At 33.7% G+C, this 26,689-nt stretch overlaps 1 protein-coding gene across 2 annotated transcripts in view; it reads right to left on the bottom strand.

Moving 5' to 3' along the window:
- Positions 1–7,623: 7,623 nt before the first annotated feature.
- Positions 7,624–26,689, bottom strand: part of Cp110 (Centriolar coiled coil protein 110kDa) — a 148,048-nt gene continuing 128,982 nt past the window's right edge. The window contains exons 12-14 of one of the 2 annotated variants that reach the window (XM_090411265.1): positions 25,323–25,439; positions 15,740–15,849; positions 7,624–7,977 (exon numbers count right to left, since the gene is read on the bottom strand). In XM_090411265.1, the coding sequence (XP_090267391.1) occupies positions 7,877–7,977; positions 15,740–15,849; positions 25,323–25,439 (328 nt within the window). In that variant the 3' untranslated portion in view covers positions 7,624–7,876. The remainder of the gene's footprint in view (positions 7,978–15,739; positions 15,850–25,322; positions 25,440–26,689) is intronic. The other variant, XM_090411264.1, reaches the window with a different exon arrangement.

Genomic DNA, 26,689 nt, shown 5'->3' with positions numbered 1-26,689 from the left:
TTCAAGGGGCCAGTTTGTCCATTCTAGGGGACGAAAAAACAGAGTTTCTGGGTGAAAACTTCCCCTATCTCGTTATGAGGCTGGCTAACTCACCTTACGTCAAAAGAGACTAGATAAAGGTTCCTCACATCACTGACGAGAATCGAACACAGGTCTTTCCGACCAAAGGGCTTCACCTATACTGACTGAGCTATAGAGCAGTTAATGTCAGAACACTGGTACAACAAAGAGGAAATACATTTAGCTACTATTTAACTAAAGAACTCCACACTTTTCAAATCTATATTAGAAAAATTAGCATAAAAATGTATTAACAAACTAGTCAGCTTTGAACACATTTGCTAGCATGCTGCTAAAAGAAATCTTAAAACTAATCAATAAAAGTTTAAAGATTTTATTTAGTTTTTAAATAAAAGGTATCATGGATGGTACTCCACTGGTCGAATATCTCCACCTTATGGTATTTTGTTATACGAATTGATAAAGAATGATCATTAGGTGCACTACACTTTACTTAACGAGCTTTACTTGAGAATGTTCTGAGAACTCTCGGAACATTCTCAGTGCACTGGGACAATTTTCCACATGGATCCAAACAAATCATATCCTGCAGCTGCCTTTTCCCATACATTTTCTACAATGTATAGGAAAAGTGGAGAAGATTTTGTAAGAGCTGACTGAATGGCATTTTCCCACACCACAAGTGCTTAGTGCGAAATGTATGCACAGTTGTTTGTTTTCAGCTGAGAGGAACAGAGCTAAGTAAGATTATGTACTGTTGTACTGCATCTGTGACATGGTCTGATTTGATTCTGATATGCTTCTTCACAGACCACTGCTGAACCGTACTGTTATCTAAATGAAACTGTGGATTGTATCGTATTACACCACATAATTCTTGTAACTTTGTTTGCTTTTTACAACCAATTCTCTCTGGTCCTAGGACTGCTATTTGGACACTTTGTGGTTGCTGAACTATTTTTTTTTTACTCTGGACCAGGGACAGGAACTGTCAGCTCTGAATTCTTTAACCATTATGCTAGATAAAGAAAAGTATAATGCAAATCTTTCAATACAGAATTTCCTACTATCAACAAAGAGATGTTTCATGTGAAACACAAACCAAGACCATTAAATCTTTGACTATATACAAGCTGCAAGAGCAAGGCAAGATTATATTGTCTTTGTTATTTAGTGTCCTAAAACCCCCAAGTTCTTAATTTCTTTAAATAATTTTTTTTTCCAGTGTACTTTTATATGTATAGTGCCAGTTTAGTTGGCCGAGTGGTTAGCGTATTCGTTTTTCAGCCAAAAGGCTGCAGGTTAGAATCCTGCCGTGGGCATGAATGTTTGTGATTGCCTGTGAAAATACTAGTGGTGGGCAGTAGATGGAATTGGTGTAGTTGCAGTTCTATGGCCACTTTCACACCATATGTGCAGTTCTGGCAGTGGGCATACAGCATGTTGTAATCTCATATTAGTGCTTCACGGTATAAACAAATACTAAGAGATGAAAAATAAATTAATTCACTTAATGTACTAATATTTCACTGGTTTTCTACCCAACACCAGAGCATAAATTATAGCTGTGATAATATTAATGAATTACTAACACCACCTAAGCCTTTCAAATACGTATGTAGCAATCTCATTGCTACTCACACTATGTGTTAGCACTTTTGAATGGCACATATTTTTTTGAGTCGTACATATTACAAGTTTTAGGGAAGGGGCCAATCAATTTTCATAATTTTTTATTTTATTTTTTTAAATTACCAGTAGGTACCTATCATGTCACAACAAGAAGAGATAAGTTAAATAAGTGGAGTGTGGATTATTTTCTTATCGTATTATGCAATGACACTATAGTACAATACACAATCTTTTGTATTTTTGTTAATGAAAATGTTGCGTAAATTTTGTTTTTTATGTTGTATATGGGTGCATGATATTCTCGATTTTACCTCTCTTGGTCTGCAAAGCCTAAAATCTTTTCTATCTGGCCCTTCTAAGGAAGTTTGCCAAACCTTGCTTTAGTTGGTCTCTGGACAAACTGTTTCTAAACAAAGAAACAATGACATGCATTTATAAAGGAGAGTTTTGGAAACAAGATACAAATCAGGAAATGATAGTTAGGTAAAAAAAAAAATTAATTACCAGTTCCTATCAACCATTTACATAAAATCATCTTCCAGTATATTCAATTCTAACTGCTGACTTACGACTTAACTATGGGCTTTATACTAATCTCTATAACATCTGACAAACAATAACTGTAGTGCTTTGATCAACTTCTCTTGGCACCTATCAGCTTACTAAAACCTGCCTTATAAGGTCTTTATATTTCCAAAGATTTCTCAACTATGTTTTAAAACAAACTGGTTTTGATAGCACCTTTCAGGTCCGAGCTTATCTTGTCCAGACCAAGCTAGATTTTTTAAGCGTATTTAGTTAAATTTATTTCTACTCCTATTGTATGGAATTTATCATTCTGAATTATGCAGTCTCTGTAAATTTTAATACCTCCATATTTGGGCATTTTTAGTTGAACAGCATCTGCTGCAGCTGTCTTTCTATATTTCGGCAAGCTTTTTTTTTTTGCCTCTGATATTGAAATATACGACAACATTCTTCCTGAATAATTTTTAATGCTGTTTTGTTTTTAAATAAATTTTTTTCAAAAAAATTTTTTTATTTTGATTTTTATGCCACCTTTTGTGGTACCCTTTCTATTATTTCTAATCTTTTCCAACTACCTGCAGAACATTTTTCCATATATGTATATATATTTTTCTTTATATTTTCCAATGGCACATGCCGACTTATTTGCTGAGAGCTTTCAATACCATTCCTTCTATTTCCAGGACTGCTTGATCTTCTTGTCTTGAGTTCACCTCAAAGTTATGATTTTTCTATCATGCAGTCAATTTTATCTGATGCTTTTGAAGGAATAGTTCTGGATAGATGATTAAAAAAAACATGAGAGCATGTTTAGGGAAAAGTGAAATAGTGTAAAATCAACAATTAAATCTTCGATTCTCAGTTTGAAAACATTGCTATGAACAGTAACAATCGATATGACTTCCTATTTTTTGTGTGTGATCTCTCTTCATGTGAGTTTATGAACATTTTTATGTTGGAAAATGATGTTGGTGATGAGCCCATGTCACCTTTCATTCATTGAGATCACTGCTTACATCAATCTAATCGAAATTGCCTACAATTCAAAGAAGTTTACTTCATGTTTAATTTTTAATACCACAGCTAGTCTTTCCTTTCCATGAGCAGTACTGTTTGAATAAATCATTTCATTATTTATTCAAATAATGAGATGATTTCATATACAAGCAGAAATATTTGCCTTGGTGACACCAATTATATCAAAATGATATTTATGTAATTTTTCCAAAAAGCCTTACATCTTGTGTTTGGCATCCAGATACTTATTAACAATAGGGTAAACTACTGAAATGTGATGATTTAATATTTGGTTAGAAGTTTTTTTGGTACTCCACATTCCCTACAGGATATGTGATTGATAGGAATTGCATCATCATTGATACAAAATGTTTTTGATACACAATGAACATTGTCATATATAGTACCTGAGGCAAATAAGGCCCACGTTATTTAAAATTTGAATAAGTTAGACAATTGTTTAGATTAATTGAAACAACAGTGTTCATATTAAAGTTTGTATTATCACTAATTAAAAAAAACGCAAATAAGAACAATTCCTGCAGTAATTTATATTTTAACTGTCTTTAAAAAACACCTTGAGTGGGTGTTTTTTAAAATGAATAAAAAGGGCCTTATTAAACCATAGTAGTTTAATAAATCCCTTGAACAAAATTAAATATTTAAAAAAGAATACAACAATTATTTTTAATTATTATTAATTTTAATCATAATTATTAGCTTAAGAACAGTCATAAGGGCATACAAATAGGCCACATTCTTCTTTGGTGAGACCAACACACTCTTCATGGTAACATTTAAGACACCGTGTGCACTGCATCATATCAGCAACCTTTTCTTCTCTGCATCCATGGCAATTCCACCCCTCTTTTGATGCTCTTTGTTCCTTTTTTTTTTGGTTCTTCCTGTTTTTTTAGTGGCAGCTTTCTCTTTCTTACTATCCTTTTCTTTGAAAAGATCTTTGGTCACTCTCTGGCACTTATAATTTAAAAGCTTTTCTTCGCAGTGTTGCATTTACAAATGCATAATTTGGCGTTGGCATTAACTCCTGAAATGATGAATTTCAGGAGTTAATGCCAACTCCTGAAATTCATGAAATGAAACTCCTAAAAACAAAGAACTTCAAAGAGTTCTTTGTTTTTAGATTTGCCAATGGAATCTCATCATCGGAGTTATCTGAATCACAAGATGGAGGATTAGGACATGTTCTTACAGCTCAAGCAGGATTCAAAAAATTGAACTTTACGTTTAGAAATTGTTGGGATTCTCTTTAAAAATAACTTTAACCAATCTTTTCCTGAGAGGCCACTTTCTTTATTGAAGTTATTCCTAATTTCATTTTGTTCGCAAAATATAAAGTTTGCCTGCGTATAGATTTTGAAGTTAAAGGGATGGCAATTGAAGCAAACTTTAGTATTCTTTCTACCAAGTTCTTCTCTTGTTTTTTTTTGTTAGCACAGTATTTCTTCCTAATCTTTTCGTCATCTTCTCTGTCTTTGAATGATTCCTCAATGTTCTTCTGGGTAATCCATAGCGTTCTGATGCTGCACATTGTGATAGTTGTCCTCTTTGCACAGCTTTCATAACTGCTTCTAGTCTTTCATCAGTCCAAAGACCCCTTTTCTTCTTAACTTCTGACATTTTCAGAGGCCTTTAGCAATAAAATAAGTAACTATTATCAGCAATCACCAAAAAAATAAAACCATAAATTATAGCAGTTTAATAAGGCCCACCAACAAATTTACTGGGCCTTATTAACTGCCGCGAACTAGTTTAGATAACATCTATTTTCACGTAAAACATGAATTCAAATCAATTAAAACATTTTTTATCATAAAACTGAATGTTGAAAGAACAATTTAAATATAAAAACAATGTGAAAAGAACAATATTTTTAATTAAAACTTATGAATTATTACGGTGTAATATTATTAAACGGGAAGACACAACCACCTCCCACAAAGGTCTAACTCAAACTGGCACAATACAGTCGCTAGATAATATGCTGCCACTGATTTGCCATTGTACTGTGTCCTCTGTGTGTGTGTAAGAAACCAAACTGGTGCAACTTACCGTAAATGATTTTTTTAAAAAGGGCCTTATTTACTCAGGTACCTTAGTAATTAATATTTTAATGGCTAATATAGCCTGCTTTTGTTTAGGAGTGCCCCTTTTTTTGCAATGTCATTGGCTCTTTACTCGAATCTTAGGGCATTACTGAAATGTTATAAAACTCATTTTTTGGGTAAAGAGCCAATGACATTACAAAAAAAAAGTGGGGGGGGGGGGGGGCACTCCTAAATAGCCATTAAAATAATTTATTTTAGAGGAGTAGCATGGGAATTTTCCCTGAATTAATACCTATATAGCAATTATTTTCATTAATTTTCTAACCAATTTTGAAATTTCTTTCAGTATTCTTAATTGCATTAATCAAAAAACTTATATAAATCGGTTTTTCAAATTCACACCCCAAACTGAAAGACTTTTTTTTTCAATTTATTTTTATGCACCACTCAATCATGAAAAGGTTGCTGGACTAAGATTATTTTTAATTAATTTTTATTTATTTTATACATAATTTTAATAATTATTTACCTAATTTTTATTTTTTTTATGTGGCTTCTCACTTATGAAAGGTTTTTGTAAACCTATAGTACCTTCAATACCATGGGTAGGCTAAGGATTTTTTTCCTTTTATTATTTTTATTTATTGTTTACACCGTCACAAAATCCTACTCTAGAAAACAAACACAAAGCTTTTTTAAGCCATTTCAAGGCTTCCAATAAGTGGGGGTGAGTATAGACAACCACAAACATCTATGCTCACAGTGAGATCTGAAATTATAGCCTGTTGGGCAGAGAGCAGAAGACAAAGTAAAACAAATTTTTTTTTTTTTTTTTCATGTAGCTAGAAATGGTTAATTATCATTGATTTAGATACTTTGCAAACATTTCAAGCTGGACAGCAGTTTCTGTTATACTATGATACATGTGGCAGAGACTGTCATACTGAGCTCAAAGTCACGTCCCATTGTTCTACTGAATTGCACGTACGTAATAGATGCTTATCTGCCTTACACAGCCTGGAATGAATTACATATCCTGCACATTGTCTGAAAGAGTTTCATGAATTTCATGTGTGGTCTCAACAATCTTTGTTTTTCCTGAAATCAACTTTTTGTTCAAACTAGTCTTCAACATTATTTTTCAGATTATATATATAAAAAACTTTTCATAAATCTTGTCTGGAATAGTCTGTAAGGAAACACTTTTTTCTGAAAGCATGTCTGTTCCCCTTATTAATCTCTCTCTTCCTCCTCCCCCTTTTCTATCCAATCATATTTTCTTATAAATTCTTATATTTCAAGAATAAGAATTCTTAATATATAAGAATTCATACCTCAGGAGCAAATTATTTTATTATTTTTTTTTGGAAAAGCCAGAGGAAGAGAGGAGAAGAAATAGAACACTTTCCATCATCTTCCTGTTGTCTTTTTTGTATGATTCATTTCCATATTTCTTCTAGTACAATGCATTCAAGAGATTTTTATTTTCAAGTACAAATACCTTACTTGGGTCATCATCTCTTAAAGGTAATAATTTGATTAGCAGACTATACTTTTTCTATAATTAAGATTAACTTCTGGTAAAAGATAAATTGTGTGGTACTATTTAGATGTTTTTTCAATAAAAGGCATCTATATAAAGCAAAAAAAGGACTCCCTGTTTTGATGTTTCTGAATGCTGCACATATCACTGGTTAACAATGTTTTCATTTTTCTGTTTAACACGTTCGCTGCCAACTACGAGTATACTCGTAGTTGGTAAACCAGCTACACAAGCCAGCTACGAGTATACTCGTATGACGCTTACCGCTGGCAACGAGATTACCGTACTGACCTTGAAGAAGTGAAATTGCTCGGCGTACGGGAACAGACTATGCCGAAGTAGCATGGCAGCGAATGTGTTAATTTCATTAGGTTTTGCTAGATATTACTAGCCTGAATAGTACATTCAAATAAATTCTTGTTTTCATTCATGTTTAACTCTAGTGTAAGCAAACAATAAAAGCTTGTGCATTAGTCATTTCATTCATACTTTTTTTTTTTTTTTTTTTTTTTGTAAAGGGCAGATGACTTTCCTTCAAATTCCACTATAAGAGTAAAACATATTTGCTAAAAAGCATATTTTACTTTACATTATAGTAAGAATCATTTTAACCTTGACTAATGAGGAGGCTTTGGTCAAAGTCAAAATATGTCAAGGAAATGATATCACTAACACTAATTTACAGCTGAACAAGTGCTATGGTAACAACTTGGGGAAGCAATTTAATTTACTCCCATTAAGAAATTTGAAAATTTTATTAAAAAATCATAAAACTCAAACCATTTTTAATCATGGCAAAGTCATTTATCTAATTAATAATTTACTCACAGTTGGTTTTAAGATGTATAACATTTTTTAAAAATTGTTTCATTTCCCTCAATAAATTATTTAATTTCATTACTTTCTTTTGTATTTTAATTAGTTTTTTAAATCTAGAATGAAAACTTTTCTGAAGAACAGTAATATTTATTAAAAAAATGGCAAGAGCCCTCTGAAATTTCTAACAATAAACAAACAAAGGAGAAAAATAAATTCTGTTCAAAAACTAGAAGCAGTTGTAGAATTTTCATAAAAACACTTTTTTGTTGATTTCTCTATGAGATAATTCTTGATCCTTCTTGAAGTACAAGGAACGGCGGACATTTTTGGACGGCTTTCTGAAAGTGGCTAAAAAAAAGAAAAAAATGAGAAAAATTTATGCTAAACAAGTCTAAATACAATTATATTAATGAGGGTTTAATAATTAAAATCATCATCATTTACTACTAATATTATTATTTGAGACCTCCAGCAGTCAAGGACTCATGGAGAGAGGCCATACATCACCCAGTACAGCCATCATACCTTTTCTTACACTCATTCGCACTAGATGCATTCACCACTTCAATAGGCAAACTGTTCCACTCACTCAAGGTTCTGTAAGAGGAAAATCTAGCTCTTATCCCTTTCTTAATTGTGCACAAGCTTAACTTCAATGAATGTCCCCATGTTCTCTCCCCACCTTCCATATAATGAAAAATTTCATCGGCCATCCTATAGCACCCATTCACAAGTTTATAAAACTCTGTCATATCACCACTCTTTCTTCTGTTTACCAGTATCTGTAGTCCACACACACTATCAACCTGTCCTCATAATCTACATTCCATAATCCCAATATAATCTTTATAACTCTTCTTTTCATCTCTGAACCCAGGTGACTAAATCTGTGCAAAGTAGTCCAGGTGTGATCATATCAAGGCCTTGTAAAGAGGCAAAATGACTTTCTTATCCTTACATGTTAACTTCATTTCAACATTGCAATTATTCTCTGGGTTGTATTTGCAATTTCTGCAATGTGGCCTCTGAATTTCAAATTTTTATCCATCTCATATCCTTAAGGTTGTATAGGAAATTATGATAGTACTATACAATTAAATGAACATCATAACCAACTTCCTATGACAATTTTTTTTTTTAAATTCCAACTAAGAATTAAAAAATTAAATATTAGTTGGAAAACCATGGACTAATAGTTAAATAATTCAGAAATCCTGCTTTAGAGACCAAACATGGAACTTTCTGCAAGCCACTCCAGATTGCCAATAAGAAGCTCAGTCTCATCCTGAGCAATGAAATTCATCTTCCACATGAAGATATGCTCATGGTGGGTTTTGAACCTACTAGTTTGAGAACAGGTGCACTATCTGCTTGGCTAACCAAGCTGGCCACTGATGTCATCTGTTTTTCTTTTTCCTATTTATTCTCAGATCTTTTCTGTCTCTAGTTTCTAGTCTATGATAAATAATTTTATTTCTAACGCAATCTCAGAACCTTAAGTAAAAATCATTCTAATAAGTTATGGAGAAAACTACCATGTTATAACAACAACTTCAATTTAATACAAACTAAAACAATCATCCGATGTTTCAACTCTGATATTAAGGTTATCATTTGGAGTATTACATGTATATACAAAGAGACAAGCTATGTTGAAATACACATAGCATGCTAAAATTACATTAATATGGTCAACCATTAACACTACATGGCTGACCTCTGGTGAAAAAAACTCTACACATCAGAGCTACAGTTCTGTTATCTATTTTGTTAAAAATTATTAAACGATAAATTAACAAAAGTTAGGCCAGATATTACTCACAGATAAAGTAGAACAAAAACAGTATTGACGGTGGCCAATATAGGAAATAAGAGCTGAAATTATTGCTTAGAATCCTGAAGTGAGGGGTCTGCTGGAAAACTTGAAAAGAAGTTTATTTGAGCTGAAAGTGTTCATCCATATTCTTGGGATTTTTAGGCTATCATTAGTGTTTAAATTAGGATGATTGATCAAAATTTCACAGGCTTCTTTAATCAGGAAATCATGATTAACAAGGGCAGCAAGTCTTCTGATTTTGAAGCTGCAGATGATTTTCAAGAACTTGTTCTAGATAAGTTACAGTATCAGTTGAAGAGGTTACCTCCCACTTTTTTATGCAAGTCTTTACTAACTGTCAGGTGTATTATGCATTATTAAAATTACCAAATAGAGAAATTTCTCTATAATTTTCACAGTTTAACTCTGCTTGTTACAGAATTCTCTTCATTCAGAATTTAACCTTCTAAATTATGCAATGTAATCAATTTAAAATTTTTATTAAAATATAAATTTTAATTTAAAATAAATTAAAAAATGTACTAATAATAATATTTAAGCATTTCTGGTTGAATATTATTTATTTATCTTCTTTCTTATTTTCATTGCAATGTGTGAGATGACTGTTGTTATTAGTGAAGGCCTAAAGCAGCATGAAACAGTTTCATGTTTGGTTCTCAACAGATTATGCAGATCTGGATTATTTAATTGTTATCCTTATTCCACTCATTGTACTCATGTGTAATAAGTTTACAACCATTTGTGGGTGTGATTAGCACCGAAAAAAAAACACTGCAGACATCCAGAATATCCTTTATTTCTGTTCTTATGTTAATATTATCTCGAATTCCTTTTATGGTGTTTCCTCAATTTTAAAGCTTTTTTTCAATATTCATCAGAATATTTTGCAAACTTCTTGATACATCTTTTCTTTATTCTTCTTAAAGGTCTTTCTATAAACTGAACTTCTGATTAGTCATCTTAAACTTTTTCTGTATTCTCTAAGGACACATGATGACTTACTTGGCAAAAACTTTTGATATGGTTTCTGAGAACTGTCTATAACTTCTTGAACTGATCATGAAATTCTAATTTTTCTTTCATTGCAGTATACTTCATCACACTTTCCTGACTGAATCATTCAAATTTCCCTAAGTTTTTGCTACAAGATCCCCCAAGTGTTTCTTTTTTCTTTTTTGCACTTTTTCATTTTTCCAAAATATTTGTATATTGAGTCTAAAATCAACATCTGAAAGTGTACAGGTTTTTCTTTTCAATATGATATTGATTTTTGTCCTCAAAATTAAATGGTGATCACTTCTCATTTCAAAGTACCGTTACACCCTTGTATTATTATACCCTCCATCAAGTCGACAGACTCATCGTGAGAGGTTCATTCAACTGACAACATATTTATCATATAGAATCTTAAAAGTCCTTAACACTCCTTGCATTAACAACACATTCTGGTAATGCATTCCATTCACTGACAATTCTCCATGTAAAAAATCAACTTCTCACAGCCTTCTTCACCACACTTTTACATAACTTTCAGGAATGACCTCTGGTTCTTCCCCTCTCACCTTCTAATCTTTTTATAATCCTCTCTGGATTAATCTGATAAAATCTTATCAGATTAATATTGCCTTAGTCATTCTTCTCTGGACCCTCACCAATGTTTCAACATCACATTGAAAACTAGGTAACCAGATCTGAGCACAATAGTCTAAATGTGGTCTGACCAGCGCCTTATACAGTGGCACAACCACTTCCTTATCCTTGCATGTTAGAATACTTCTTATCATACAGCACTATGATGTGCAACCTTTGCAACCCTAGCAATATGCCCTCTAAACTTCAGTCTGTCAACCATCACTCCTAAATCTCTAATCTCATCCACTTCCTGCATTACAGCACCATTGATATACTACACAACCTTATATTTCTGCACTCCAAAATGCAACACCTTGCACTTATTGATATTAAAACTACAACCTATTCTTTTGTCCAAGTAAAAAGTCTATTCAAATTTTCCTTAAGGGAATTAACATCAGCAGTGCTACTTATAATTCTTCCCAACTTTGCATCATCAGCAAATAACTGAAGATCCCCAGTCAGTCCACATGATATATTGTTTACAAACAAATTAAACAGCAAGGGACCCAGGAACAGAACTCTGGGGCACGCCACTGGTCACCCTTCTTTTTTGAGACACTGCTCCATCATACACAACCTGCTGGTATCGTTCAGAGAGTCAATCTCAAGATCCATCTAACCAATATACTGTTTATTTCCATCCTCTGCAGCTTGCACCAACTTATCATGTGGTAATCTATCAAACGCTTTTGCAAAGTCTAAGAATATCACTATATATATAATTCTCCCTTATCTAACACACTTGTCACTTTATCATAAAATGAAAGTAAATTACTGAAACAGGACGAGTGTGTTAGATAAGGGAGAATCATATATAGTGATATTCTTAGACTTTGAGATAGTTTCTTCATCAAATTTTCCAAGAATGTTTCTGTAGGATTATGATTAATTTCAATTTTACCTTTTAAGTCCTTAAAGAAGAACTTGTTTTTCCTTTATGTTAGTTGCCTTCTCTAATAAATCACAAAATCATTCTATTACTGGCAACTTCGGTGGTGGTACAGCCACAATAACTCACATTTTCCAATTTTCCATTTAAAATATGCTTATATCACTCTACTTAAAATTATCTGCAATGCTTAGTTTTTACTACAGCTGCTCTCATTTTGTAATCACTGCCTAAATAAATTATTTCCAAGTATCTCACCTGGTAATACAATTATGCCAACACAGTATTTCAGTAATTCTCAAAGCTCCCACAACCTTTTCTGCCAATTGTGATGAGTGAGAGACTGTCCAAGCAGCTGACTGGTCAGTAATGAAATCATTTAGGGCTTTGATTAACCAAGAAATACCCCAAAAAGCATGATGTTTCATTATTTGTAATGTCATCCTGTATGCATGGTTTAAGCTGATACAGAATACAGTTAGCTATCTCAAGCTGCAAGCCCATTCTTGTTCAGTCCATATCCAGGTTGGTGCTGAACTGAAAAGTGACAATTGGACAGTTGGTCATAAAACCTACTCTGCATTCCTTACTGGTTTCTGTGGAGATCTATTACCCAGCTTTGACCCTTAAGCAATGAGTAACCAAAAATCAAGACAAATTTGAGAAAAAAATTAAAAATAAAATAAAATTATAGATAGTGTTATACTTGAAGGATGAGTCAGAACTCTAATATGGGATGAATCTTCATAAACCTTTTCTAAATTGTGTGCAGATATTAATTTATAACTTTTTTTTTTTAAATAGTTAATCCAAAACTGGTTTGCTCAAGCAATATAGTTTATATTTTTAAAGTAAACAATCATTGAATTGTCCTATCCTACTCATCCATTCTATGAGAGGTTGAGCTAATTAGTGCAGCCAGGTCGTCACCCCTTGTTGGATCCCCTAAGGGCAGTATTTCTGACTGTAGTTCGTCTGTGTGTTCACAGGGCTGGTTTCCCTGTTCTGGGGATACAAAAAACCCCTACGATATGAGATGGCTATTTCACCTTTAGTCGAAAGAGACCAGATAAAGATTTCTCCGATCAAAGGGCTTTGTCTATACTAACTGAGCTACAGAGGCTCTCATTGAATTGAATTGTAGACTATTTAAAAACTAAAAACAACCTGAAGAATAATTATATGTTGTGTATTTGAGGCAGGTCAGATGGGAGAAACGATTATAAACTGAGATATGGAATCCCCCCCCCCCCCCCCCAAGAGTAAAAACCTAAGTCATAATACAGCACTCACTTGTACCAATGTACAACAGTGAAGGTTTTAGTGTGAGCTATTCATATTATCTATAAGCTGCTGCAAAGCAGATTTTAATTGTTTAGAATTATTGTATGCCCACACTTCATAGAACCGAGCTTGGCAATGTGCTAAGAATAGTCAATTCATGCTGAAGGGGAGAAAGAAATAAAGGATGTACGAATTGGTCACCAACACTCGAAATGACATGCTTTATATGAAAATTTTCCTACTCTTGTACAAGCAAAATAGTTACCACTTTAAGAACTAGAATTTTCATAAAAGAAAAGCTAATTTTCTGACGTATAATAATAAACACTCATCCCACGAAATGCATTGATTACCCTAATATCGGAATGGATTCTCCTTCTACATGCGCAGAAGTGTCAAAGGGTCTCGCATCAGTGGGCGTACAGTTAAAGTCATATAGGCAATACACACACACACACACACACACACACACACACACACACACACACACACACACACACACACACACACACACAGGTATACTCGGTTAATGTTACCTGTGATAAAGAAGTTCACAATTTCAAACCTCATTTTATGTAAAAATATTAAAATTGTAAGGTCAACGCCCGGCAATCATCCAATTGGCGAATGACGGTGACTCACCATAATGAACGTGAAAAATTTTCACCAAATTTGATGTTCAATGTTGATGAAAGCAGTTTTGTTCTGGAAATGGCTACCATCAAAAAGCTTCATTTCTACTGAAGAAAAATCAGCAGCTGGGTTCAAAGCAGCCAAAGACCATTTAATGTTACTCTTTGGATCAAATGCCTCTGGCGATTTTAAATTAAAATTGTTATCAGTTTACCATTCAGAAAATCTGAGGGCATTAAAAGGTAACATAAAAACAAATTTACCTGTAATATGGAAAACTAATAGAAAAGTGTGGCTTACCAAGGAGTTATTTATTGATTGGTTTGTTAACTATTTTTGTCCAGAAGTGAAACGGTATTGCCAAAGAAATAATTCTGAAGAAAAAGCTCTTTTGTTGTTGGACAACACTCCGGGACATCCTACTGATCTTAATATGTTAGACACATGCATTCCTGTCAAAGTTGTCTTTCTTCCAGCAAACACAACTCCCTGATCTATTACTCCCTGATCCATCGGTTGAATCAGGGAGTAATAGCAACATTTAAAGCTTATTATCATCTGCATGGTACATTAAACAATTTAATTGAACTAGAAGATAAAGAGCAAATGTTAATTAAAACTTTTTGGAAAAACTACACCATTAAAGATGCAATTGAAAACATTAATAGCTCTTGGAAAGAAGTCACTCAGAAATGCTTAAATGGAGTTTGGTGCAAATTATGGCCAGGAGTTGTACTAGAAGAAGAAAAAAAAAACATTCAAGAGATTAGAAATGAAGTTATCCACATAGCTCAATCAATAGGGTTTCGAAAATATCGATGAAGAGGATGTAAGAAATTTATTAAATGCAGATGATGATGATTTTTCAGTGGAAGATTCAGAAAAATTTGTTAGCAATGAAGCCAAAGAAAATGAAGATGAAATTAAAGAAGTTCCTACCAAAAAAGTGTTAGCAACCAAAGATTTAAAAAGATGTTTGAATGACATTGAAAACGTTTTAAATTTTTTCAGTGAAAATGATCCTGATTTAGGAAGACGTGTTATTGTTAAGCGATCAGTGTTAAATGCAATAAATCCGTATAGGCAATTGTTAAACGAAAGAAAAAAAAGCATAAACAATCAACTTTAGATTCATACTTTAAAATGTCACGATTTTATCTTTGTTTGATATGTAATATTGACTTTTTATTTAATGAAGCTTTTCTTTTTTCAAAAAAAAAGTCTTTCATTTTCTTTATATATGAACGCATCCCTATTATGGCCATAGTATTTTTACCTCTGAGAATGAAGTTTCGCTTAAAGTAATTTTGTGGAATGCATCCTCTTCGTTAATCGGGGTATATATATATATATATTTTTTTTTTAATATCTGATCCACACGTGAAAAGTCACTAGTACTATAGCACTAGACATATTCAATATTCATTATTATTGAATATGTCTGTTTATTGTATATTTACTGGCTAGCCTATCGGTTATCTATAACTATCATTCATTTATTACTTAAATTAAGTAACCAAATTTCAATATCATATAAAACTGACAAATATTTGGGAACAGAAAAAAAACTGCATTGCAAGAAAAACGGATAATGAAATGCCAAAGGGGATTACAATCTTCAAATTGTTTCTTTGCAGAGCATGAAAAGTAATCAGTGTCACTACAATCAAGCAAAGAACATGAAAATTATTTCTCGTAAGGCAAGGTGAAATTATAGTTGACCAGTCCTATTTACCTCCTTTCTGTTCTACTTCTCCTGAAATAGTAATTAATTGACTTTTATTAATTTCATTTTAAATTCTGGATTACAATAATGTAGACTTTATACGTACATTTTGGATGGAAATCTGTTATCTGCATTGATGTGAACTGCCATGGATTCCGAACTGCACCATGGCTGGAAGGTGGAGCAGTGTGAGGCCTATTTGCTATAGATACACGGCTAACAAGGAAAAATAGAAATGCTAATGAGGAACAGCATATATACTTTTTTAAATAACTTATATATGTTAATGCAATAATTAATGTGTTATACACACACACCTGAGGTCTGTTCAAAAAGTTCCTAAAATATAGACAAAAGCTTATCAGTTATAGAAGCACCCCCTCCCCCCCTTCAAATATTCTCCTCCAGCCTTAATACAGTATTCCTGGCATTTTTTCCACTTTTGGAAAAAATGCCAGGAATACTGAAAACATCTCTGAAAATGTTCAAAAGGAATGACCGAGTTGCTCTGCTACATTCCATTTAATTTCATTTATGTCTTGAAGCCTTCATCCTATAAGTAAAGATTTTAGCTTAGGGAATAAAAAGAAGTCACACTCTTACACTGGGAACCAAATATGTGAATAGGGTGGGTGAGGTATGAATGTGATGTTCTTTTGGGCCAGAACCTAAAACAATGAAAGAACTGAAGTGTCGACATAAACTTTGCAACAATCCACATTTCCAAGTCTTTTGTTGGAATTTGGTGGCAGGATCCAAATGAGATTTCTGTTTCACATTTCTAGCTCTCAAACAGTAATTTGATGATTGTTGATGACCTTTTCACAAACATGAATCACCAAATCATGGGTACAGGATGTCGATGGTTGTTCGGAGCAAGGATCATCTTTAAACCTTTTGAATCACTCAAATGTCTTTGACTGGCTTGAGGCACTATTCCCAAAAGCTGTTATAAACATCTGAGACAATAGCTGCTGATATTTGGATGCTAAAAAAAAAAAAAAGATTGTGTTCGTTCATCAAAGCACTACAGGTGACGCTACGACTTAGGGCATGTTACATGTCTATATACATACGAGGCATGTTCAAAAAAAGACAGAATTTTTTAAATAGCATGCCAACCGGCACAGAGAGTATGCTGCAGATACTGAGAGCACCTAGCGGTAGGTTTGACAACAAACTGCCATTTGCCCCATTCTGTTATGAGCATTAGTCATTGAGTTACATTCACTAAAGTGAGCACATGCACAAGCTGTTTGTCGAATTAGTGACAAAGTGAGAATGAAAGAGCTTGAAGACAACATGTGTGTGTGAAATTTTTCTGCTTTGAAATTTTTTGGTCTCCTCGACCAAAAAAAGCACAGATGAGTCGGTCAAAATTCAAGGTGATGTTGGTTGTGTTTTTTGATTGGAAAGGCATTGTCCATTATAATTTGTACCATGTGGTCAGAAAGTCACAATGTCCCAGCTCACACATCGCTTCTCATCCACAGTTATATGGCAAAACATCAGACATCAGTTGTGCCCCATCCATCCTATTCTCTGGACTTAGTCCCAGCAGACTTTTTCTTGTATCCCAAACTTAAAACTACTTTGAAAGGATGTCGTTTCCAAACCATACAGGAGATTCAGGAAAATGCAATAAGAGAACTGTGTGTCATCACAGAAAGTGCATCCAGGAAGTATTCAAACAATGGAAGAAATGGGAACAGTGTATCACAAGTAGAGAGGACTACTTTGAAAGGGACAGTGCTTAAAATGTTGTAAAATGAGCAATGAAGTTTTTATAGCAAAAGTTCAGTCTTTTGAACATGCTTTGTATCTGCTTACAAAACAATATGCTACTGTGCCCAGTTTCTTTATAATAATAATTGTCCAGGAACTCTTTAAACAGCCCTTGTACGAGGGTGCGCTGAAAAGTTGTGATAATCACCATGAAGGAACTGAGGTAGAATCACATAATTTACACATTATTCTACATATTCCCCACAAAGTGTAACAAGTGTATATAACAAATTTGTAACAAGTGTATATTTTATATACACTTGTTACAACATTGCTGCATCATTTGCAATCTTCTGAGAAAAAAAAAGTCTTTCCCTGGTTGCAGAAATCAGTCCTCAGCTGTAGATATGATTTCATCTGTGGTGGATTTTGTTCCTTTAAAGCGTTTCTTTAAATTTGGGAATAGGAAATATTCAGATAGAACCAGATCTGGCAAACAGGATGGGTGATGCAGACATTGAAAGCCCAAGTTGTGTATTGTCTGTTGGGTTTCATGAGCAGTACGAGTAGGTGCATTGTCCTACAAAAAGCAACAGGCCTCTACTCGGTTTCCCATTGCATTTTCCCTTCAGTACCTCCTTCAATTCCTTCAGAACTGTTGAATAAACTGTTGCTGTAACAGTTTCACTTTTTTGAGATACTTGGTAAGGATTACACCACCCATATCCCAAAAAACAATGGTAAGAACCTTTCCTGCTAACTTTTGGGTTCAGAACTTCTTTGGACGTGAGGAACCTTTGTGTCTCCATTCCACTGACTGTTGTTTGGTCTCTGGGTCATAGTGATGGAGCCATGTTTCCTCAACAATCACAATATGAGCCAAAAAATTTTCACCTGATTTCTCAAAATGATCCAAAATCTCTTGTGATGACAGCACATTCTCTCTTTTGGTTGGCATTGAAACATTTGGGGGATAATAATCCCAACTCGCTTCCTCGATATCCCTAGAGTCTTTGCAATGTTTTTGGCTGCTATTCGTTTATCATCAAGGATCATGGCATGCACTGCAGTGATGTTTTCGGTGTGATTGCTGGGGAAGGTCTTCCTAACCTGGGGGGAACCATTGTCTCAGGATGCCCAGTTTTAAACTTGGCCACCCATCTGGCAACTGTTGGATATGCTGGGGCACAGTCCTCTAAAGTCTCACATAAAGTTTGATGAATCTCAGTTGCAGATGTTTCTTGCAGCATGAAAAACTTGATGATGGACTGCACCTCTGTGTCTTCAAATTTCTTCAAAGCCTCTGACATGTCCTAAAAGAAAAAGAACAAATTATTACAATTTGATGAAACATGGGGGTTAAAGGGTTTTAAGATATGTTGTTTCATGTGGTCATATCAGTTACATTAATATATTTGTTCTAGGTGTTTATCAGAACTTTTCAGCTCCCTTGCGTGTGTTGTGTGTGTGTGTGTGTATATATATATATATATATATATAATTTATATGCAAGGATGGGATGAAAAACTACACAGAGTACAAGTACATACTTTTTTTTTGTATAGTGCTTCTAGAGTAGTAGACTAATGAATAAAGAAAATCTGAAATATGATCAAAACATATTTCAGATCAACTATTTTTAGTTTTTTCTCTTTCAGATATTTGGGTTAAGGTATATGTAAAAAAAATCTTAAGACGAAGGGTATAATTTTGAAAGATACTGAAAAAAAGGACAACTAAGAAATTATACATGTTGAAATGTTATTATTAATTACATGGGCAATGCATGGAGTCCATAGAACTCATTGAGAGAGAGAAGTCTGCACCATTTTCATACAATGCCTATCAAGCTTCTTCTTAAAATTATTCAGTGACAAAGAACACCACTAGATCACCTCTGGCACAGTGACAAAGACTACATGATCACCACTGCACATGCCATGGAAAAGTTTGGAGTGCCTGTGCTGTTGCATTCGACATTCCTCATTCCTATTGGGGGTTTGGAGAGGAATGGCAATTCCCTCCACACACCCAACACACTGGATCTTTTTTTTTTAACCAGTTCTCCTTCCAGTTACACCGTTGAGATAACTGCTCCTCTTGGTAATTCAGATCACAATCTCATTTATATTTCATTTATTGTGGAACATCCTCCTCTCAGCCATTCACAACTTTATGTAGTTTGGCATTACAACAATGGTATATGAAAAGATCTCCACAACTTTTATTCCTCCTTTCCCTAGTCAGGCTACTTTTTCTGTTCTCCAGATCCCAAATACTTGACGTGATCTTGTTACAGAAATTAATCATGTTGGAATAGAGATTTTCATTTCTCACTCTGTTAAAAATTCCTGCCCTATATCCAAGCCATGGTGTTCCAAAAGGTGTGCCTGGTCCAAGGAGGAAAAAACTGCCTATCAGAAGTGACTTGAAACAAAACCCCCAGCTTCATTCACTGCTCACCCTACAAAACTCACCACCTGCGCAAATGGGCATTGTACCGCTGATCTCTCACATTCTATTCTTAGTTTTTAAGGAATATCATTAATCTGTTTGTACATTTTTTTTCTTTTCTTGCTATGTAATCTCATACATAGTAAATCTGAATAATTCAAAGATATCAGGGAGGAAATTAGGCTTTATTAAATCAAGTGTCTATTAGTGGTACATTGGTAAATAAAGATAACTATCAAAATGACATCAAAACTAACCTCCTTAAAAATTCAGACATAATGGTTAGTTTCGATGTTGTCTTTATTTACTAATGTACCACTAATACATGCTTGATTTAATAAAGTCTACACCCCCCCCCCCCCCCAATATCTTTGAATTAGTAAAATTTACTATGCATGCAGGTTACTTTACATGGCAAGGAAAAATCTAAAAACAGACTAATGGTACTGCCATGGAACCCCTCTCCCTCCCCTTATCTAACTTTTACATGGAACACTTCGAAAACAAAATACTTACTATGGCTACATACAAGCATTTAGTGGGGTTATGCTATGCTAGAAAGCCAGCACACACAGGATGATATTTCAATAAACAATCACATCATTATCCAAGACCAACAGTATGATATTTTAAAAACATCTACACACACAGTTAGGGCTATTTGTTCTAATAATGCAGCTCTTCTCACTGAACTTAAATACCTTTGCCATACTTTACTGGCCAATGGCTGCAGCTTCTACAAAATAGATAAAATACTACATGGTCCTCTTACTTTCCCCTCCTCCAACATACAAGAACAAAATAGCGCTATTCTTATTCCCTATGTTTGAGATACATCAGAAAAGACAGCCAAAGTACTACAAATAAAATATAACCTTTGCACCACATGTTAAATTAGCAAACTTTGATCTGTTCTCCTAAGGATAAACTCCATCCCTTAGCATATCTCAGAGTGTATGAAGTTCCATGTGACTGTAACTTGGCCTACTATGGACACATGAGAAGATCTGTTAACATCCACCTTGAAGAACATAAAAAATACATTCGCCACCATTATTATGACAAGTCTGGAGTGGCAGATCATGCTTTAAACACCCCTTCACACAGGATTAGACAGAAGAAAACCAATGTGCTATAAGTCATTACAGGTAAGAAAGCTTATTTTTAGAGTCAGCCATAGCTACGAAGCATTCTGTTCTCCTAACCTGAACAAGTATGGTTGCATTAATTTGTCAAAAATTTAGGCGATGAATCATCAAATCAACTCCTACATAGCTGCAATAGTTATTTTTTATAACATTAGAGGGTGCCAAATTAGGACTTTAGATCTTTTGTACATTACAACTTGAATTGTTCCACTTACTCACTGTTGATCTGAAGATACAGGTTTGAAATCCAGTGAAATATAAGCCAGTTAATAAACATCTTTTTTTTTATAATTTAGTTTGTTTGGTGTTGTAATACCATTAAAAAAACTATGAATAATATTCACCATGTAAGCTTTTCTGTTAGAGTGTTCTTTATGGTTGAGATATAATTTCCTCAGTTTTTGCTGCGCTTCAAACTCTATGCTCCTAGACATAGCCTCAGTTGCTTAGTGGGTTAGAACACCCTAGTCCATTCTGCAATTTCATGTGGTATGCATCATATTAATAGTTTAAACCAGAGACAACCATGATGGTACAACACAATGAAAGGTCATGTGGCTTAAACCAGGCCCTGCTATTTTAGTTAAAGAATCATTGCAAAAGCAGTGAAAAGTCAGCTAATGTAACAAATTAAACATCAGCAGAACTGAAGTTATCAACATAAGAAGGATCAACAGGAAAAGAAACTGGCAGAAAAACTACAGAAGTACCACAGAGATGAAGAATACTAAAAATAGGTGAGTGTTGTGTCAGAAATAACTGGCCCACTATCCGTCAGCCATTTGTTTCAGACCCAACATGAGAAAATAGTGACTTAAGATAAAGACATGCTTATACTCTCAAAAGCAGGGGTAAAGAAGTCATAAATAAATTGTAATCAAAAGGTATATCAACTTAATTAATAATATTGTTGTAAAGTAGTCCAAATACTGTTTTAGAATCATGCCCAATATAGGGAAAATTATGTTAACCAATCAATGGAAGGTCAGATCACTACGTGATAGTCCACAGTGACACAGCAGAAAACCCGCATAGTCATCCGGTAACCCCTGCCGTAATAGTTTTGTCAAGAGAGGCGCCGAGAAAAGGATATGACCTCATCGGTACCTAACGAATCAGAGATAGCTAAATGAGTGACGAAGACAGAGAGAGAGAGAGAGAGAGGGCGCTCCTGGATGAGATATAAGGAGTGGCACGCACTTTAAATGCCCTCTTGTTCCTGCATTTTTTTCCATGTGTTCCTGTTCAAAGGCCGTAAGGGCTGAGGAAGCTTGTCCCTGGTATCCAGCAACTTTCCACGTTGCTGTGGGACCCAATGTGTACAAGACGTTCGACTGAACATCGGGAGACCAGCAGTAAGAGCCATTGGTGAATCTGCCACCAGTGTAAGGATAGCAAAAGGGAACCCTTCGAAAAGAAAGGAAAGAGATAGACAGCGGAGTGACAAGGGAATCTTGCCACGTCCGATGAAAACTCGGAACTGAAGCCAAGGAACCACTTCACTAAGGAAAATAGCCGGTAAGGTGCATATCTTTTACCTTATGTATATCAAGTATTATAGAACCTGAGGAAACGTAAAGAAGGAGAACTTTAAGCATAGCCCTGCTCGACCCAACTAGGTGATCTGTTTTGGACTAATCGTTTGTGATAGGAACTTCCTGTTGTAGCTTAAGCTTCTGTGTACAAGAGACACTATAGTAGGACAATTATGAGATGATTTATTATAGGTGATAAATGTGTCAAGGCACTGTTCTTTGTATTAAGCCTATAGCTTGTATAGACTCTACAGCAAAGAGTTTTTACCTGAGATAGTAATTGATAAAATTGAGTGAACATATCAAGTGTAGCTAGCTAACGTTGTATCACCAAAATTTGCATAACCACTGGAGTATCACTTAATCTTAATGCAAAGTACAGAAATAAGATTGATTAACTGATGCTCCTGGAATACAATCATATGCGCCTGTATATTATGAAGTATGTGAGAGTGATTTTAACGCTTAGAATAATTGAGTGAGTTTATTGCAGTAGCATGAGTATTTGTGCATGAACTTGTTTTTCTATATTGTTATTACATGATTTCTGTTGTTTGAGACTGAATTACCACTTAGAAAAGTTCGGACTTGTGTAAGTGGGGGGAACATTTTATTTTATGCAAGATAGAAAGGGGAGCCACGACTAAACACCACGTGATCCCTATGCTCAATAAAATTGCTGAAATGGTTAGTAGAGTAAACCTAAGTATCAGGAACTAGTTACTGGCTGGCGCAGTTGATCTAAAAATAATTTGTCAGAAACTGATTTCTGGTACACGTAACATTAAGATCATAAAAATAATAGTCCCAGACGTAACATGCGATTCAGCTAAATAATAAATGTAGGGATTATATTAAGGCAACAGTGATAGCATTCAATACTTAACACAAAGATAAACTTCTGGATCAGTAAACAATTTCAAGTAGTTATGTGGAAAAATTTCAAAATGAGGAATTGGACAATGAAACTTATCTGTGCCTATAGTTACAAAGAAAGTTCTACCAAAGCAGAAGTCATCATCATCATCAAATTCCTGATATGTACCCTCAAGGGGGTGCACAGGATATGATAGTACTGTATGAAAAACTTACACCATTACTAACTTCCTATCTACAATTTTCCTCCATATTAATCTGTTACCTGTTAAGACTTCAACATTATCAGATCTTATATTTCTATCTTCTAAAGCACTTTTTACTATCAATCCACCTATATTTTGGTCTTTCTCTGGGTCTTTTTCCTGCCAGCCTGGCAAAGAACTTGTTTTTCTAATTTTTCCTCTCCCATTCTGTTTAAGAAAGCAGAAGTGGAGGAATTTTTTTGTAAAATAAGGTAGCTGACAAAGAAAACAGAAAAGCTCCATACTGAAGATACAAACAGCAGGGCAGAAAATTAATCCTAGGCATACAGAAATGTTTTTGGAAAATTTGAAGAAAGAGAAAAGCTAATAATAATGGTAGGTATCTGCTGGATTTCTTTTCATAACATGTCATCACTTATACTAGGTTTTAACATAAGGATGTGCACAAATTCACGTGGAGAGACGACATAAGAAGTCTCAATGATTGTTACTGTCGATAGCAATATTTTCATACTAGTTCAGGAGAGATGAATTGAAACATCAAGTAATGAAAATTTAGTTATGTGCAGGATGAAAAATACATATCTACTGAAAAAAGAAAAGATGTAAGAAAATTTTAAAAAATAATCAAAAGATAGTTGACTAGAGGAATTTTTTTGGCCAATTCCCAAGTCAGTTGAACTCTCGCACAAGAAAGTAGACCCCCCCCCCTAAGGAAAGTCAGGTTTTTAATCTCATACTTAAAAAAAAATATTATGCAAATTTGTGTCCAGGCAAATTTTTTGCAAAATATATGATAAGCAGATATACGAAAGCAGGACATACAGAAATATTAATAATGACAGATTATAAAAAGAATGCAGAAACTACAGTCATGATGTGAAGAATGAGAATAAGTAGAGACAAGGAACTGATAATCTCTCTCTCCTCTTTCTCCATAATATCTTAGTTGCTTATGATTGTATCTGGCTATGTAGGCAAATTAAAGTTTTACTTGTAAGACCAAATTTTCCTCTTTCTCCATAATATCTTAGTTGCTTATGATTGTATCTGGCTATGTAGGCAAATTAAAGTTTTACTTGTAAGACCAAATTTTCTCTTTTAAGGTTTTTCTTGTAAGCTAAATTTTTCCCTTAGTTTGCTCACATAACTGGATACAGCTATGTGAATAAACTAAGGTATGAATTTAGTTCTCAAATCAGGGTTCTCAAACTCAAATTGGCACTATTGGGCATGAATTGGACTGTAGTTTTTCAAATCTCATTCAGAATTTTTTTTGTTTGTTTGTTTGTCAGAAAGAATCCCTGAAAGACATACTATAATAAATTAATGCATTTAGCAAATAAACTGAAGCCTCGCGAAATCTACTGGATGGCTATGAATTAGAGACCATTGTTTTAGGCGATTTTGGAGATAACAAAGGCAAATGAAACTATAAGAATATGAAATACTTTTTCAAATAAGTGGCTATACCAGTTAGATTCACAGGCATGAAAATGGGAGATCTGATTGAAGCACATAAGAAAAACGAGCCTGTTGCATAGAATATTTTTGCTAAGAGAGGTCATTCACAAAGTTTGTGCAGAAATAAACAATACCAAAGGTGGATAATAAATAGTTTGATGACTTCATGGAGGAGGTGGTTGCAAAAAAACATTAAAAAAAAACAAAACATTTAGGCATGGATGCATACATAATAATACTTTTACAAATGTACAAATTAAATTTAAGTTATTGTCTCTTACTATGGGTTATTGACTAGAAATGTTTTATTCTTGTTAATTCTGTGGGCTGATCCTTTCACACTAGATCTAGATGGTGATCTTTTAACTTTTCCAATATCAGATGCAGATGAAGAGATACTAATATTAGTTAAGCATCAATAAAGTTTAACAATAAAAGAATACACAAATTTATTTTAAAAATATCACAAATTTATTTTAAAAATATCACAAATTAATTTAAATAAAACAATGTAGAAAAGCACCTACAATACATAAACTATAAATACTATTCAGTTCTACAGTCAGAATCCTAGTAAGGTAGAACTCTTCAAAGCAAGAATTTTTTTTTTTTTTGTTAATGTATTCTGATTTTCACACAAACTCCAAAAAAATTCTGAAACCTAGATTTAATTATTTCACTTGTAGTTTGATTCTTAAGAGTCAGAATATTGTTTTCCATATCAGAACATGTTGTCCAACATGTTCTTACATAGAAATATGTCCACAGCAGTGTTACTGCTTGAGTTATTTGAGTATATTACTAACTGGATATAAGATTAGTTCACTGTTATACAGTATGCTGGGGTATTGTTTTATGATTATGAGCTAATGGAATAGTTAATTTGAATTTGGAAAAAACTACTCTGAAAATTATATTTTTTTTTTTGAAAAAGCTGTGTATTAAAACTGAGATATACATCAATGAAAGATATTTTGCCCTAGGTACAATATATATATATATACTGTACCTTCAGTACAGTATATGTATATAAAGAGTAAAATTAGTTTTACCTTAATTTTTTGCATTATTTACATAAACTAAGCATGTAATGATTTAATTGATATTTTTTTTTCTTAAATTTAAAGACTACTTTCAGAAATAAACATTTTTATAAAAATGCACATTTTTTATGTGTGCTTCTCTTTAAGGCAGAAAAAGCCAAAAATATTTTCTGTTGACTTTTGAAGTTCCTCTTCAAGAAGTTTAACAGGAATAACAAGTACAATGAAAGTCAGTTATAACAAGAGTTATCAAATCACTCTAATGCTTACTCATAATTCTTAGTGAATCTGAAAAATGGCCTTATCTATTCTTGAGTAACTAGAATTTTTTATAAAATTAAAGAAATCACGAATTTAATATTTTCAAAAAACACTATCTTCTCCCATATGATGTTGAGTCTTTAACGAAAATATTAATGACATGTCACACTGATTGCATTAGCATATTGCATACTAGCTCTTCAACAAGCTGTGGTTTGATGACATGGATGGTAGTGAAAGTTCTTAGGTGCCATTTTACACAAATTATGGACTCTACAACTATGTCATAAATAATTATTTTAATTTCCCGATGTTTCCTTAGGTGACATGATTTTTGCTGCCCA

Source organism: Typopeltis vanoorti, chromosome 21, assembly GCF_054136105.1.
Source record: "Typopeltis vanoorti isolate ZY-2024b chromosome 21, IOZ_Tvanoo_1.0, whole genome shotgun sequence".
Lineage (NCBI taxonomy): Eukaryota > Metazoa > Arthropoda > Arachnida > Uropygi > Thelyphonidae > Typopeltis > Typopeltis vanoorti.
The sequence above is the reverse complement of the archived record's forward strand: the minus strand, read 5'-3'. Positions and strand labels throughout refer to the sequence as shown.